This window comes from Peromyscus californicus, unplaced genomic scaffold (genome assembly GCF_007827085.1).
Source record: "Peromyscus californicus insignis strain IS unplaced genomic scaffold, ASM782708v3 Scaffold_13__1_contigs__length_99412109, whole genome shotgun sequence".
NCBI lineage: Eukaryota > Metazoa > Chordata > Mammalia > Rodentia > Cricetidae > Peromyscus > Peromyscus californicus.
The window spans coordinates 92,360,552-92,374,506 of NW_026294424.1; the positions used below are offsets into that span (position 1 = coordinate 92,360,552).

Sequence of the window (13,955 nt, forward strand, 5' to 3'; positions counted from 1 at the left end):
GGGTCAGAGACAGAACAGCCACAATATTAAACATAAAGGATAGGCAGTGGTAGCACATGCCTTTAATCCTAGCATTCCAGAGGCAGAAATCCATGTGTTCAAGGATACAGACAGGCATGGTGACTCATCACGCCTTTAATCCCAGAAAGCAAGCCTTTAATCCCAGGGAGTGGTGGTAGAAAGCAGAAAGATATATAAGGCGTGAGGACCAGAAACCAGAAGCATTTGGCTGGTTAAGCTTTTAGGCTTCTAGCAGCAGTTCAGCTGAGATTCATTCTGGATGAGGACTCAGAAGCTTCCAGTCTGAGGAAACAGGATCAGCTGAGGAACTGGCGAGGTGAGGTGGCTGTGGCTTGTTCTGTCTCTTTGATCTTCCAGTTCACCCCAATAACTGGCCTCAGGTTTGATTTTATTACTAAGACCTTCTAAGATTCCTGCTACACACATTCATATTCAATTTCTTACTACCAGTGTGGTTTTTCTCTTGAGAACATACTTTATTATCTATAGTCAGCCAAAACTCAAGCTTAGACAGACCAATGGCTATACAAATGTAAGGGCCTGACGGCATGTGAGAGAAAGGCATCACATTAGGTTAAAAACCAACTCGATCCAACCCTGTACATCTAAATGACAGGAAAATTATAGGACCGGCAAGTGACAGCGTAGGTCTCCTACTAGAAAGACAGCGGTGAGCTGGAGCGAGCTGGGGTCTCTAAGCAGCTTCTGCTGGCATTTCTCCGATAGCTAAGGACGTTGAATACCACTTCAAACATTTATTGGTCATTTATACTTCTTTCTTTGAGAACTATTTATTACTATCCTAAGACAACAAATGGGACAGGTGTAGCAGCCCAGAACTTGGGAGGCAGAGGCAGGCAGAACTCTGTGAGTTCGAGGCCCTACATAAGCAAGCTCCAGAACGGCCGGGGATACACAGTGAAACTGTCTCAAATACACAAAAGGAAAGAAAAAAGAAAAAGACAATGAACAGCAACAAACGCTGACGAGTTTGTGGGGAAAGAGGAATGCTGAACACTGTTGGTAAGAATAGAAACTGGTGCACACAACCATGGGAATCAAAAAACTAGACTACAACTATCATATGACTCAGCCACTACTCGTGAATTAACATCCGAAGGAGTCTAAGTCTGCATTCCACAGAGATTCTTGCACACTCATGCTTACTGCTACATTATTTTCAATAGCCAAGATATGGAAGAAACATAGATGTCCCTCAACAGATGGGCAAAGAAAGTGTGGTGCACAGAGCAGAATGTCATTCATAAGAATGAAATGATGACATCAGTAGGAAAGTGGACGGCCCTGGGCTCACCGTGTTAAATGAACTAAGCCAGATTCAGAATGATGAATATGGCATGCTACTGCTCTCATGTGGAGCCTGCAGCTTTAAATTTATACATATATATATATATATATATAATATACATATATGGAGGGGTGCATATGTATCGCACATGTATATATACTCATTGATGAGAGGAAGAGGAGGGATGCGAGAGGGAAATGAAATGTGACATGAAAGCAGGTGCTCTGTTTGGAGAAAGGGGGACCAGCAAGGAGACTGGAGTGAGTGGGACAGGGTGATGGGGGGCAACTAAGAATGAAGATCAATGGTACACAGTATGTGAAAACATTTATATTCTAACGTAAGGAAAAGAGTTGTTGTTGAACTCAGGACCTCTGGAAGAACAACCAGTGCTCTTAACCCCTGAGCCATCTCTCTAGCCCTGTTGTTGTTTTTTAAGAAGACATTAAAAAGAAGAATTTAGGGGCTGGCAAGATGGGTCATGTGCTTGATGCCAAACCTGATGACCTCAGTTTGATTCCTGGGTTCAGGAATCCCAATTCTCACAATCTGTCTTCTGACTTCCACATGGTACACAGCCTACCCCAGCCTCCTCTGCTGCTGAGAACCGAGACTTCTATGATTTCTTGCTATACAACATAGAAACACATGCAACAACATCCTTTCTAGTGCGTGCATGCGTGCGTGTGTGTGTGTGTGCGTGTGCGTGCGTGCGTGTGTGTGTGTGTGTGTGTGTGTGTGTGTGTGTATACATGAGCATACACTTGACTGTGCGTGCCACAGTAGGAGTACGGAGGTCAGAGGACCACTTTGGGGAGTGGATTCTCTCTTTTCACCCTTGAATGGGTCCTAGGGATCAAACTCAGGTTGCCAGACTTGCATGCCAGGTATCCTTCACCCAGTAAACCATTTTGCTGGCTTCTGCTGAGCTATTTTTGTATCAACTCATAGAAATAGTTCACTGGAATACATAGGTTTTTAAATTGGATTTTCGAGAGACTACTATGTGCTCCATAATATGGAGCTTTGAAGGTATGAGAACCTACATTGATTTCAGAGGTTCTTTTCGAAGCTTAACCTATGCTCTGAGGCCACAGCACATCAGTGAGTACCATTCTCCCATCCACTCACATTTGTGAAAAGAGCTTTGATTTCATAAGAATGAGTACATTTTACTGTGAAATTTAAACAACCTAGCATGTCGATATTTCTGATCAGTTAAATTTTACATGGATATATCATGATCCTGTTGAATATTTAGAAAGAGCCAAATACGAAAAGAAACTATTAGAAACCTCTAAGCTTAAGTTTTTGAGATTGGCTATTATGTATTTAAAAAAAACAAACAACCAATATAGCTGACATTCTTATATAATTGTTCACTTATTTTGAGACAGGGTCTCATGTAATCCAAGCTGGCCTCAAATATGCTGTGCAGTTGAGACTGTCCCTGAGTTCTTCATCCCCCTGCCTCCATCTCCCAGTGCTGGGATTGTAGATATGGATACACTCGACTCATAATTAGATGTTCTTAATTATGGAGTAAATTTTACTGAGTTAAAAAAAAAAGTACTACACGCTGGGCGGTGGTGGAGCACACCTTTAATCTCAGTACTCGGGAGGCAGAGCCAGGCGGATCTCTGTGAGTTCGAGGCCAGCCTGGGCTAGAGTGAGTTCCAGGAAAGGCGCAAAGCTACACAGGGAAACCCTGTCTTGAAAAACCAAAAAAAAAAAAAAAAAAAAAAGTACCACACAAGGATCAAAATGTTAGAAAAACATAGCCAATGAACACTTACTCTCTGGCCTAAATGAAATAATGTAACTTCTTTGTCTTAGGTTTGTACGGCTTTAAAAGAAGTAAAAACACTCACACCTTGTGCTTTCCATGTGTACCTAGAAGCCCTACCCAGCAGCAGGTGTGGAGAATGGCCTGTGCATGGAAGGCATGCACAGGAGCCAACCTTCAAAAGTCCATCCGGATGACAAAGTGGCTCAGATGAATGCATCTTCAAATGAACTCCTCTGGTTTAGTGCTACAACACTGTGGCCAACTCTGTCTATCAGACTAAAGACTGGGGAACCTTCCTGCAGCTCAGCCCTGGGCAGAGAACTCTAAGGAAAAAGGGCAACCACATTCACACTGGTAACCCCCACCAGGAGCCACCTCCCCTTAGGAGACAAATCCACCCCTCCTCCACTCAGAGCACTCAGTCAGAACTCACCTTTGCCTGCAGGCTGAGGTACTGCAAATCCAGGCAACAAAAAGGGGGCCCCTGTGGTGACACCAGCCGGCTTCAGCTCACTGACCCCGTAGGTGGTCAGGGAAGTTACCAGATTCACCAGATCCTTCAAGGCGTCTCTGCATTCCGCCTCTTTAGCTTGTTCCAATCTAGAAAAGGTTAGATTTGGATTTTTTTCTCTTTTGTTAATATTCTTATATTTAAAATAGCATTACTTGTCAATTTCAGATTCAGGAAGTAAATGTATAAAGTACTTACAAAGTATTTTACATTTTTCTCATATATATATTTTTTAAAAAGCTAAAAGATTTTATTATGCTACATTATGATGCACTTCAAAGTTTTTTTTTTTTTTTTTTTAATTTACTGTTTTTAAAAGACAGCTTCCCTCTGCAGCCCTGGCTGGCCTGAAGCTCTGCATGTGACAACTATGGCTTGTTTTTTTTTCACACAGGGTCTGCTGTGTGTATAGTGCAGATTGGTCTTGAACTCACAGAGACTCTCCTGCCTCAGATCACTCTTCCTAATAAATTTTCTCTATAAACAATGTTTAAAAATGAAATTTCTGGGAAGAGCTCTAAGAGTTGTGTGTGTGTGTGTGTGTGTGTGTGATGCATGGGTCTGTGACACTGTCAGGCAAAGCTCTCAGAGCCCAAAGCAAACTCTGGAGCTGACCTGACTCCCTAAGAGCCGCTGCCTGAGGTCATGAGCGCCCGTCCGAGGTCATAAGGATGCGACTTTCACTATGGCCTTACTGACAACACAAGATGCTTAAAAGAATCTCATTCTCATAAAGACAAAGACTCGCTGGGACTTTCCTTATTATAGAAATTACTGTCATCGATATAAACTGGGGAAGGAGGAAAGATATGATCAATGTCGTGACACAGATGACCAGCTTCACGCTCCACTGTGCTTTTCAAGTATTGTTTGAGATTTTCATAGATCTATGTGTGTGATCAAGTCCTTCCACACCACCAATCACGTTTCCATTCCAGCCTCCTGTGTTCTCTTTCTTAACCCAGCGTCTACTTAGTAATGCCTGTGTACATGCACGGTACAGGCCATCCACTGGCGCCTGCCTCGGCGGATTTTCAGTGTTTTCCATCTAAAGTCAGTCTCTGTTGCTCCTTTTCACACCATGTTCACAACTGTACAGCCCCCCTTTTCTTTCTCATCAACTGTTACACATGTCTTCCATGTCAGTATAAGCTGTCGTCCAGAAACATGCTTCTGATGTCACTCAAGCCAGACATGGCTTTGGCAGCTAACATGCTAATGTTCTTCCTCCATCTTTAGAATCCTATCCTCTCACACAGATAACAGATTGATTGTGCCCGAGTCTCAAGATGTGAACGAATGCACCGATGACTATCCAGTGGTGACGGTCACATGCCCTCTCCTACAGACGGGGACATACGTGCAGAAACACTTTCTTGGGGTCACCCAATATTAGCCAGTAGTAAGTAGAATAAAGTGCTTGATAAACTGCCATCGCAGACAATAAATTTACAAAACCGTGCTGTCTTGTGATCCAGCGAATATTTTGAAGACAATGAGCATCCAAGGGCAGCTAATGGGGAGGGCGCCACAGTTCCCGGAAAATACGTACCCAGCCACTTTCTGTGTGTGGCATTGGGGATGGCGAGGGAGCACAACACTTCACAATGGCTAATCTGTCCTATATACACACTTGCATAGTCTCAGTCTATGTAGTTGTTCTTACCATTAACTTAATAAAAATAACCAGAAGCTATGTAAGTAACTATAATTTAAAAATAAAAAGCCATGAACTTGGAAGGAGTAAGGGGGATATGGAAAGAATGGAGGGAAGAGAGGGAGAGGGAGAGGGAGAAGATGCAAATGCAGTATTCATGAATGAAATCTCAAGAATAAAACTAAAAAAATTTAAACTTTTAATCTCTCTCTCTCTCTCTCTCTCTCTCTCTCTCTCTCTCACTCATACACACACACACACACACACACACACACACACACACCAGCAGGAAAAGCAAAACCATAATTGAGCAGGAAGAGTTTATGCTTGTGAGCCACGCTAACTGGCTCTCCAACCTCTTCTGTGGTTACAGGAAAGGGACAGCTCCATCTTCCTGTCTAAGCCCCGATTCAATGCCCTGCTCTGCCTTTGACTAGCTCACTCAAAATTCCCTGTCTGTCCTCAGATGGAAACCAGGAGTAAAAGGGGAGTGAAGCCAGGAAGACACCCACAAATGCATTAAGTAAGCAAACATTTCCCTGATTGCTTCTGACAATCCCACTGTTTCCATTGACATTTAAAATGTCTTCTTAAGTTGTAGGGTTTACCTGAGCAAGAGGTCGCAAAGAAAATTATATCCTTGCCATATCCGAAAATCATCCAGGAGAGTTTGAGAAACGTCACTGGAGTCTTTGAGGAAACAAGAAAGCCCCGCAAACATTTCAACAATTTCGAGGGGAGACAGGTCATCGGACTGCTGCATATTCTGAACACACGTAGACAAACATTCTTTTTCTATGAGAAAGAATAATTAAGTATGAATTGTTTCTGTCCATTGCTTAAGAAAAAGGTGTTTAATGAAGCATCACATTTTAATATACGGGTATCACGATGCACATTAATAGTGGTTTCTCTAAGGGGAAACAAGACTTCAGACTCATGGGAAGGGGCCCTAAGCAGTAACAAAGGGAGACACAGGAGCATGCTGAGAACGAGTTGATGTTTACCATAGTTCTCACACTTTGATGTCAGTATTAAACAAAATCTAAATCACTACCCACTGCCAAATGGTTTTTGATCATTTATACTGATACATAATTGTAACAAGATTAAAAAATTAAGAAGGAAGAGTAATCATCAAGTATTCAAAGTGCAAATAGAGACCAACTGAATACTTCCATAACTAAAGAGACAAAATGTTAAAAATTATGTTTACAGTACAAACTGCCAGTTTAAAACACAGTCACACGCCATCAGCAACTCTGAGGACCCAACATCCTACAACAGAAGCTAAGATTAACACAGGAGCACTAGGAAGACATCGGCAGCTAATTCAGGACGGGGTGTTAGGACACATGCACACACACACACACACACACACACACACACACACACACACACGCACGCACGCACGCACGCACATGAAAAAATAGTTGCACGAATTAATTCAAGAATTTCAGGACACTTTAGCATATATGTGTATCCACACAAAATCAGTGAACCCCTTGAGAGGCTGCAGGAATTACCACTCACACCAGCACCTCAAAGGACAGACGGCATAGTTTATATACTAGGCAGAGAATTCTCTTTAACACTGACTTAAAAAATCCACCTATTCTGTATGAGAAAGACTACCAGGGTATTTATGAACTATCTTCAGAAACACTGGCAACTATAGCACTTGAAAATACTTGCTTTTTTCATTAGAAAAACAATGAGATGACATAACCCACACTGAATGAAGAATAAACATTCACACAACAGAAATTCACTTTAGAGCTGGGACGGGCCTTGAATTCCATCTCCCTGTCAAAATGCACGCATTAATTTAACGGCCAGTCTTTGGACAACTTGGAGACGGCAGGAGAGGGGGAAGACAACCGGCTCCTCACCGTGAATATACTTCACCACGTTGACACTCAGCCCATGGCGGGAGATGGTCATGAGGACCTCCCCCGCGCTCTTCCTCCAGGGCAGGTTATAGGGGGGGCACCAAGAGGTTATTGCACTGAACAGGAGCTGCAGGTCATCCTTCTGGGCCAGCTCCTCCGCCGGAGAAACGAAACTGCAGAGCTTTACTAAGATCTGGACGTGAAAGGAAACGAGAGAGTGTGTAATACTCAGACGGTGGCGGGAAGCGGGACTAGCCAACAATGAGACCACCTTCGCTCAAGCTTCCAAGCGGGTACCGAGGAGTCAGTAAATCACGAGACCACTGCTCTTAGGAACGTTAAAAAGACATCTAGGGGCTAGGTATGTGTTAAAGACAGCTTACTTAAAAACCTACTCACTGTCCATTCTTCCTTCTATCTGTGAAGAATTCAGCTTGGAACAGGATAAAGCAGCTTTGCTGTACTGCCTTTCAGGGTTAGTACTTTAATTCTCCAGTTTTCACTTCCTTTGTGGGGGGGTGTTAGGACAAGGGTTCTCTATGTAGCCCTGGCTGGCCTGGAACTCACGGAGATCCTCCTGCCTCTGCCTCCCCAGTGCTGGAATTAAAGGTGTACGCCACCACAACTGGCCATTTTAACTTTCGAATTGAGTTCTTCGGCTCTTTCTTTGCACTGGTGAAATATCGTTTTCTTCTTTAGAAAGCACAGCTTAACTGACAAATGAGACAGTTAAAAGTAAAGTGAGTTTTAAATTGTTTCCATTTTATATACAGGTAGGAGGAAATGTCTGAATAGTATAAATCATCATAATTTGAAAATATCTCTTAATTACATCTAATTGACAGACACTTCCTCAAGTCTGGCTTTCCACGGAGACTCTAGACTGTGTCAGCTCCAGTTGCAGGCCCACTTTGCTGCTCCGGGGCCTGCCCCACAAGGGAAGTCCAAGTAGACTTTGCCCTCAATGGCCTCTCCCTTCTGATCAGGTTCAGTGTCAGGAACAGTTAACTTTTCTGTGCTGAACTCCCTCACCTAAATATTTTATGAGCTATAAGACACCACAGAATCATTCCTTTACTTAAAAACCTTCTTCATGAACTGTGAGTGTCTTAACGCCAGTAAGGACACTGCTAGATGAACTAAAGAAACAAAGAACATGAAACAGCATGCCCTGCCTGCAAAGCTAGGTCCTCCTTGTCCTCCTCAAAGCCAAAACTTTCTTAAATAACAAGGCTTCTTAGTTCATACCTGCCAACCCTGAGGACTGAGAGGGTGAAAGGCTCATTTGGTTAGTCATCACAGGCACCTTCTCTACAAAAGGCCTAGAGGAACTTCTGGGTGCAGGGCACCCACTGATGTGTGTGTGTCTTTTGCCCAAGCAAACACGACCAGGCTAAGCTGATAAGGAGGATGTTGTTGGCTCTATTTGATTCTGCTTGTGATGCTGCCTTATGAGATTAAAACAGATGTCATTTCTCTAATTCATAACAGAAAACAAACCAAAATAGTAAAAACTAGAAAATAAAATCCGAACCAAATCCCCGCTCATGGAGTCGACTCAATCTAATGATTCCTTCATTGCTGAACCCTAAGATAACTGGCTTGCAACTTTACTGCCAAAATGACTCTTGCAAATCACTTAGCCTGATCCTTTCCCCAGTGCCGGAAGTGCAGTCTACTGCTCCTTTCTCTTCTCCCCTACAGTGCTTCTTCTCATAGGGAGGCTTTACTAAGGCCAACCCAGTGTGGCCGAGGAAGAGCTGTTCAGATCCACCAGACAGCGAATGCCTGTGCGAAGCAGCACCAACTGCTGCGGTCCCAGGAAACCATCTGTCGTGGATACAAACACGGAGATCTCACATAGCCTGAAACAGTCAATAAGCTTGTCTCGATTTGTTTCCTGAACGAAATGCTAAATAGGGTGTGTAGCCTGGGATGAGGCAGGAAAACAAAGGAACTGAAGTACTGAAGGAGCACCGGGCCGGGGGAGGACGAGGTCCTTGCCACGGTGCTTGCGGTGGGTCACACACATGACGTCAGTTCCCACAATGCAAAGGGGGAGTTTGAAGCTATACTTTCCTTTGTGCCTTAACATTCAACCACTGCAGTACATTAACAAGAAAGAGCCCCCCACTATTTTAAAGTCAGCATCCATCCCTTTCAAACACTGGGTGTCAATTTCTTAAAGAAACAGCACTGTGGTTGCTAAGAGGCTAGACTTAGGAAACCAGCTTCCTCTTACTGCTTAATAATGAAAGGTGTCACTGGAATGGTATCACTACTCTAGCTGTCAAGATTAACCCACTACACTCATCAGCAAGGTCTCACAGAATCTTTAATTCCTGCGTGATGCGTTCCTTCACTTAATCCTACAACCGGCCAACTGCCAATATATTCACTTTGGGGAAAAACAAAGACCCTGAGGTTAAACATTGTTCTTCAAGCGACATGGGATGGAATGTTAAAGTTTAGTACAAAACTATGTGACAGCTCGAGTGCTCAAAAAATCACTTTTTTTTTTTTTGTCATGTAGGGTTCCATGTAGCCTAAGATGGCTTTGAACTCACCGGTAGCGGGCGTGATCTTGAGGACCTCATCCTACCCCTCCTTCATTCTAGGATCACGGGTGTGCGCCACCACACCTAGCTAATGCAGTGCTGGGGACTGACCCAGGACGTCCGACCTGCTAGACAAGCACTTGGTCAACTGAGCTACATCTCCAGGCCCCCAAAGATTCATAGAGACAGTGTTTGGTTTTGTGATCCACGTCTATTCTAACGGTCTTGGTGTCCCAATCTCCGTTCCTGGTGCATCAGCAACTTTTCAAGGCAGCCATTCCTGCAGTGAAGACCTGCGCCTGAGGCACACAGGCCACTGTCATCTACACCCCTGCCACCTCATCCAGCACAGACTCACTGTCCTCTCTGGTCTCTCCCTGCTCTTGTGGCCGCAGCAGTAAGTTGCTATGTAAGGTCGAGTCTGTGCTAAGCAGAGAACTATAGCTTAAAACTCAAACCTTTAGACACACACTCTTTGCACTTTGGAGGTGAGAAATCTGCATCACCTACACAACTTCAGAAACTTGGATTCAAAGGTATTACTATTAGTTTACTAGCTGTTGAAGTCTTTCCCCCTCACACTCCACTTGTTCTAATTATCTGAAGGCTGTCGATGCCTCATGAAGGTGCAATCACTCAGTGTTTGTCTCTGAGTTCAAAGTATGTGTTTGCTCTATTTTTTAATTGTATTAGGTCCGTGGACAGACTATATTCTTTCTACATGTTTGTAGGCAGCTTGTTTAAAGAATTTTCTCCCACAGAAGACCACCATACAGGCTGCTGTGTGAGGATGCTTTAAAAAGGCCTTTTACCTCTGTTTACTCACAGTGCTGTAAAAGAACAGTGGCAATGATGGGAAGGGATTTCCACAGTGCAGGAGGTGACAGCAGACAGAAGAGGTGACAGCAGACAGACAGCAGAGGGGACAGTAGACAGACAGCAGAGGGGACAGTAGACAGTAGAGGTGACAGTGGACAGTAGAGGGGACAGTGGACAGTAGAGGTGACAGCAGACAGAAGAGGTGACAGCAGACAGACAGCAGAGGTGACAGTGGACAGTAGAGGTGACAGTGGACAGTAGAGGGGACAGTAGAGGGGACAGCAGACAGTAGAGGTGACAGTAGACAGTAGAGGGGACAGTAGACAGTAGAGGGGTCAGTGGACAGTAGAGGGGACAGTAGACAGACAGTAGAGGGGACAGTAGACAGTAGAGGGGTCAGTGGACAGTAGAGGGGACAGTAGACAGGAGAGGTGACAGTAGACAGGAGAGGGGACAGTGGACAGTAGAGGGGACAGTGGACAGTAGAGGGGACAGTGGACAGTAGAGGGGACAGTAGACAGTAGAGGGGTCAGTGGACAGTAGAGGGGACAGTGGACAGTAGAGGGGACAGTGGACAGTAGAGAGGACAGTAGACAGTAGAGGTGACAGTAGACAGCAGAGGTGACAGTGGACAGTAGAGGTGACAGTAGACAGTAGAGGTGACAGTAGACAGTAGAAGGGACAGTGGACAGTAGAGGGGACAGTGGACAGTAGAGGGGACAGTGGACAGTAGAGGGGACAGTAGACAGTAGAGGGGACAGTAGAGGGGACAGTAGACAGACAGTAGAAGTGACAGTAGAGGTGACAGTAGAGGTGACAGTAGACAGCAGAGGGGACAGTAGACAGTAGAGGTGACAGTAGACAGTAGAAGGGACAGTAGAGGGGACAGTAGACAGACAGTAGAAGTGACAGTAGAGGTGACAGTAGACAGCAGAGGTGACAGTAGACAGTAGAGGGGACAGTAGACAATAGAGGTGACAGTAGACAGCAGAGGGGACAGTAGACAGTAGAGGTGACAGCAGACAGAAGAGGTGACAGTAGACAGAAGAGGTGACAGTAGACAGTAGAGGGGACAGTAGACAGTAGAGGGGACAGTAGACAGACAGTAGAGGGGACAGTAGACAGTAGAGGGGTCAGTGGACAGTAGAGGGAACAGTGGACAGTAGAGGGGACAGTGGACAGTAGAGGGGACAGTGGACAGTAGAGGGGACAGTAGACAGCAGAGGTGACAGTAGACAGCAGAGGGGACAGTAGACAGTAGAGGGGACAGTAGACAGCAGAGGGGACAGTAGACAGTAGAGGTGACAGCAGACAGAAGAGGTGACAGCAGACAGAAGAGGTGACAGTAGACAGTAGAGGTGACAGTAGACAGCAGAGGGGACAGTAGACAGTAGAGGTGACAGTAGACAGTAGAGGTGACAGCAGAGGGGACAGTAGACAGTAGAGGTGACAGTAGACAGCATAATTGACTATGTTTTCTAAGTTCAATATTTACAAGCTTGGCAAATCCTATATATCAATTAAAATTACAGACTTTCTTGTCATTCTAAGACATAGTTCCCAAATCTCAATAAACTCAGAAAAAAAATCATTTCCTTAGCAATTTAATTTTAGAGACGTTATTGATATCTCAAATGTAATTTTTACAGGAGACCTGTTGGTAGAAACAAATGCACTAACACCCATTCAAACACCCCGGAAAAGTATGTCCATCTTCCTTCTGCCACACCGTGACAGACAGAAGAAAATGCGATGAAGAGGGAAACCAAGGAAGCGAGTGTGGGGGTGTGTTCCTACAGTCCAGCACTTGGGGGGTCGAGACAGGAGGCTGTGGGTTGAGGTCAGCCTAGCCTACAGTGAAAACCGCGTTAAAGCAAGTAGAACAAGAGAGAATAGAGCAGACAGGCCGTGGGCGTAAGAACTGCTCCAGCTCACTGTAAGGACAGCGACAGAAGCAGCTGTGCAACAGCGGCCGCCCCCTTACCTGCACGAAAACTTTCTGGAGCAGTCCTCGACGCTCTGCTAGAGGTAGCTCATTCTGTGCGCCTCCCCCTGCCTCAGGCACATGTGGAAGGTCAAAGAACAGATACAGACACTTAACCAGGGTGGAAGGCACTGACATCGTTGTCATGCAGTCCACGGTTTTCTGGAAAACAAACCAACCGAAGTGAGCGGACAGGTGGAATGACTGGTCGGGACAGCTAAAGTATCGCGGCGACGATGACGACGTCGGCTGGAGGGCCACAGACACGCCAAGCTCACCCTGAATGCAGGAAAGACTTACAAACCGACTTCAGGCTGAGAAACGGCCAATCTGCCATTTGGGCAAATTTGCTCTAATCAAATGTTGAGACTGGTTTGCTGGCCATGCAGTAAGTTACTTATTAAATATGATATTTATTTATTTATTTATTAAGCAGCTTGTTTCACAGAACATGAACTTTAGGAATTTAAGAAAAGCACACTTAATTATCACAAACGTGATGTCTCCTGGGTGCATTCTCTCTCTCTCAATGAATAGAAAGAACTATGCATACATCTCAGGATAAACACGATAGCTAAAATAACAATCAATACAAAAAAGTTAAGTCTGGTGGCACAGGCTGCAATCCTTCCTACCTAGGAGGCCGAGACAGAGGATCCCAAGGTCAAAGCTTATCTGGACGACGACGAGGTAACCTTGAGGCCAGGCTGGTCAACTTACTGAGAGTCTGTCTCAAAAGACCAACTAGAACAAGGGCTGGAGATAACCCTGGGGTAGAATTCTCTCCTGGAGGACAAGAGTCCCATCCAATACCAAAGAAATAGATGAATGAATCAATCATCAGATAGACTCACTAGCCACTACACTGTGTATTAACATCTGTTTTATTATCACCGTTATTTGTATTTCTTTTGGATGTTCTTGGATGGAAAGGACATCCGAGAGACACAAATGATGCTCTATATCATTTTTCAAATATTTACAAGAAGAAATTATAGACAATCTTTTAGGAATCATTTTAGTATTGCTAAGAACTATGATATAATTATCAAAAAGCCCATGGTGCAGTGTGGTATAAAGTTATACTATAATAGGAATTGGCAATATCTTTCAATTCACTTATTTACTTTCTTATCAAACATATTTATTGAGCACCTAGGGCAGAGGTTCTCAACCTATGGGTCGTAACCCCTTTGGAGGTTGAATGACCCTTTCACAGGGGTTACCTGAGACCATCTGAACACAGAGAGTCACATTACGATTCATAACAGTAGCAAAGTTACTGTAATGAAGTAGCAAAGAAAATAATTTTGTGGTTGGGGTCAGTACAACATGAGGAACTGAATTAAAGGGTCACAGAATTGGGAAGGCTGAGAACCACTGAGCTGGGGGGGTATGTGAAACAGTACATGGAA

At 44.4% G+C, this 13,955-nt stretch overlaps 1 protein-coding gene across 9 annotated transcripts in view; it reads right to left on the minus strand.

Annotated features, from left to right (window-relative positions):
* Wdfy3 (WD repeat and FYVE domain containing 3) overlaps positions 1-13,955 on the minus strand; it is a 250,490-nt gene that overhangs the window by 124,539 nt on the left and 111,996 nt on the right. For all 9 annotated transcript variants that reach the window (XM_052735532.1, XM_052735528.1, XM_052735531.1 and 6 more), the window contains 4 exons: positions 12,541-12,702; positions 7,180-7,372; positions 5,896-6,082; positions 3,553-3,719 (listed from right to left, as the gene is read on the minus strand). In XM_052735532.1, coding sequence (XP_052591492.1) covers positions 3,553-3,719; positions 5,896-6,082; positions 7,180-7,372; positions 12,541-12,702 — 709 coding nt within the window. The remainder of the gene's footprint in view (positions 1-3,552; positions 3,720-5,895; positions 6,083-7,179; positions 7,373-12,540; positions 12,703-13,955) is intronic.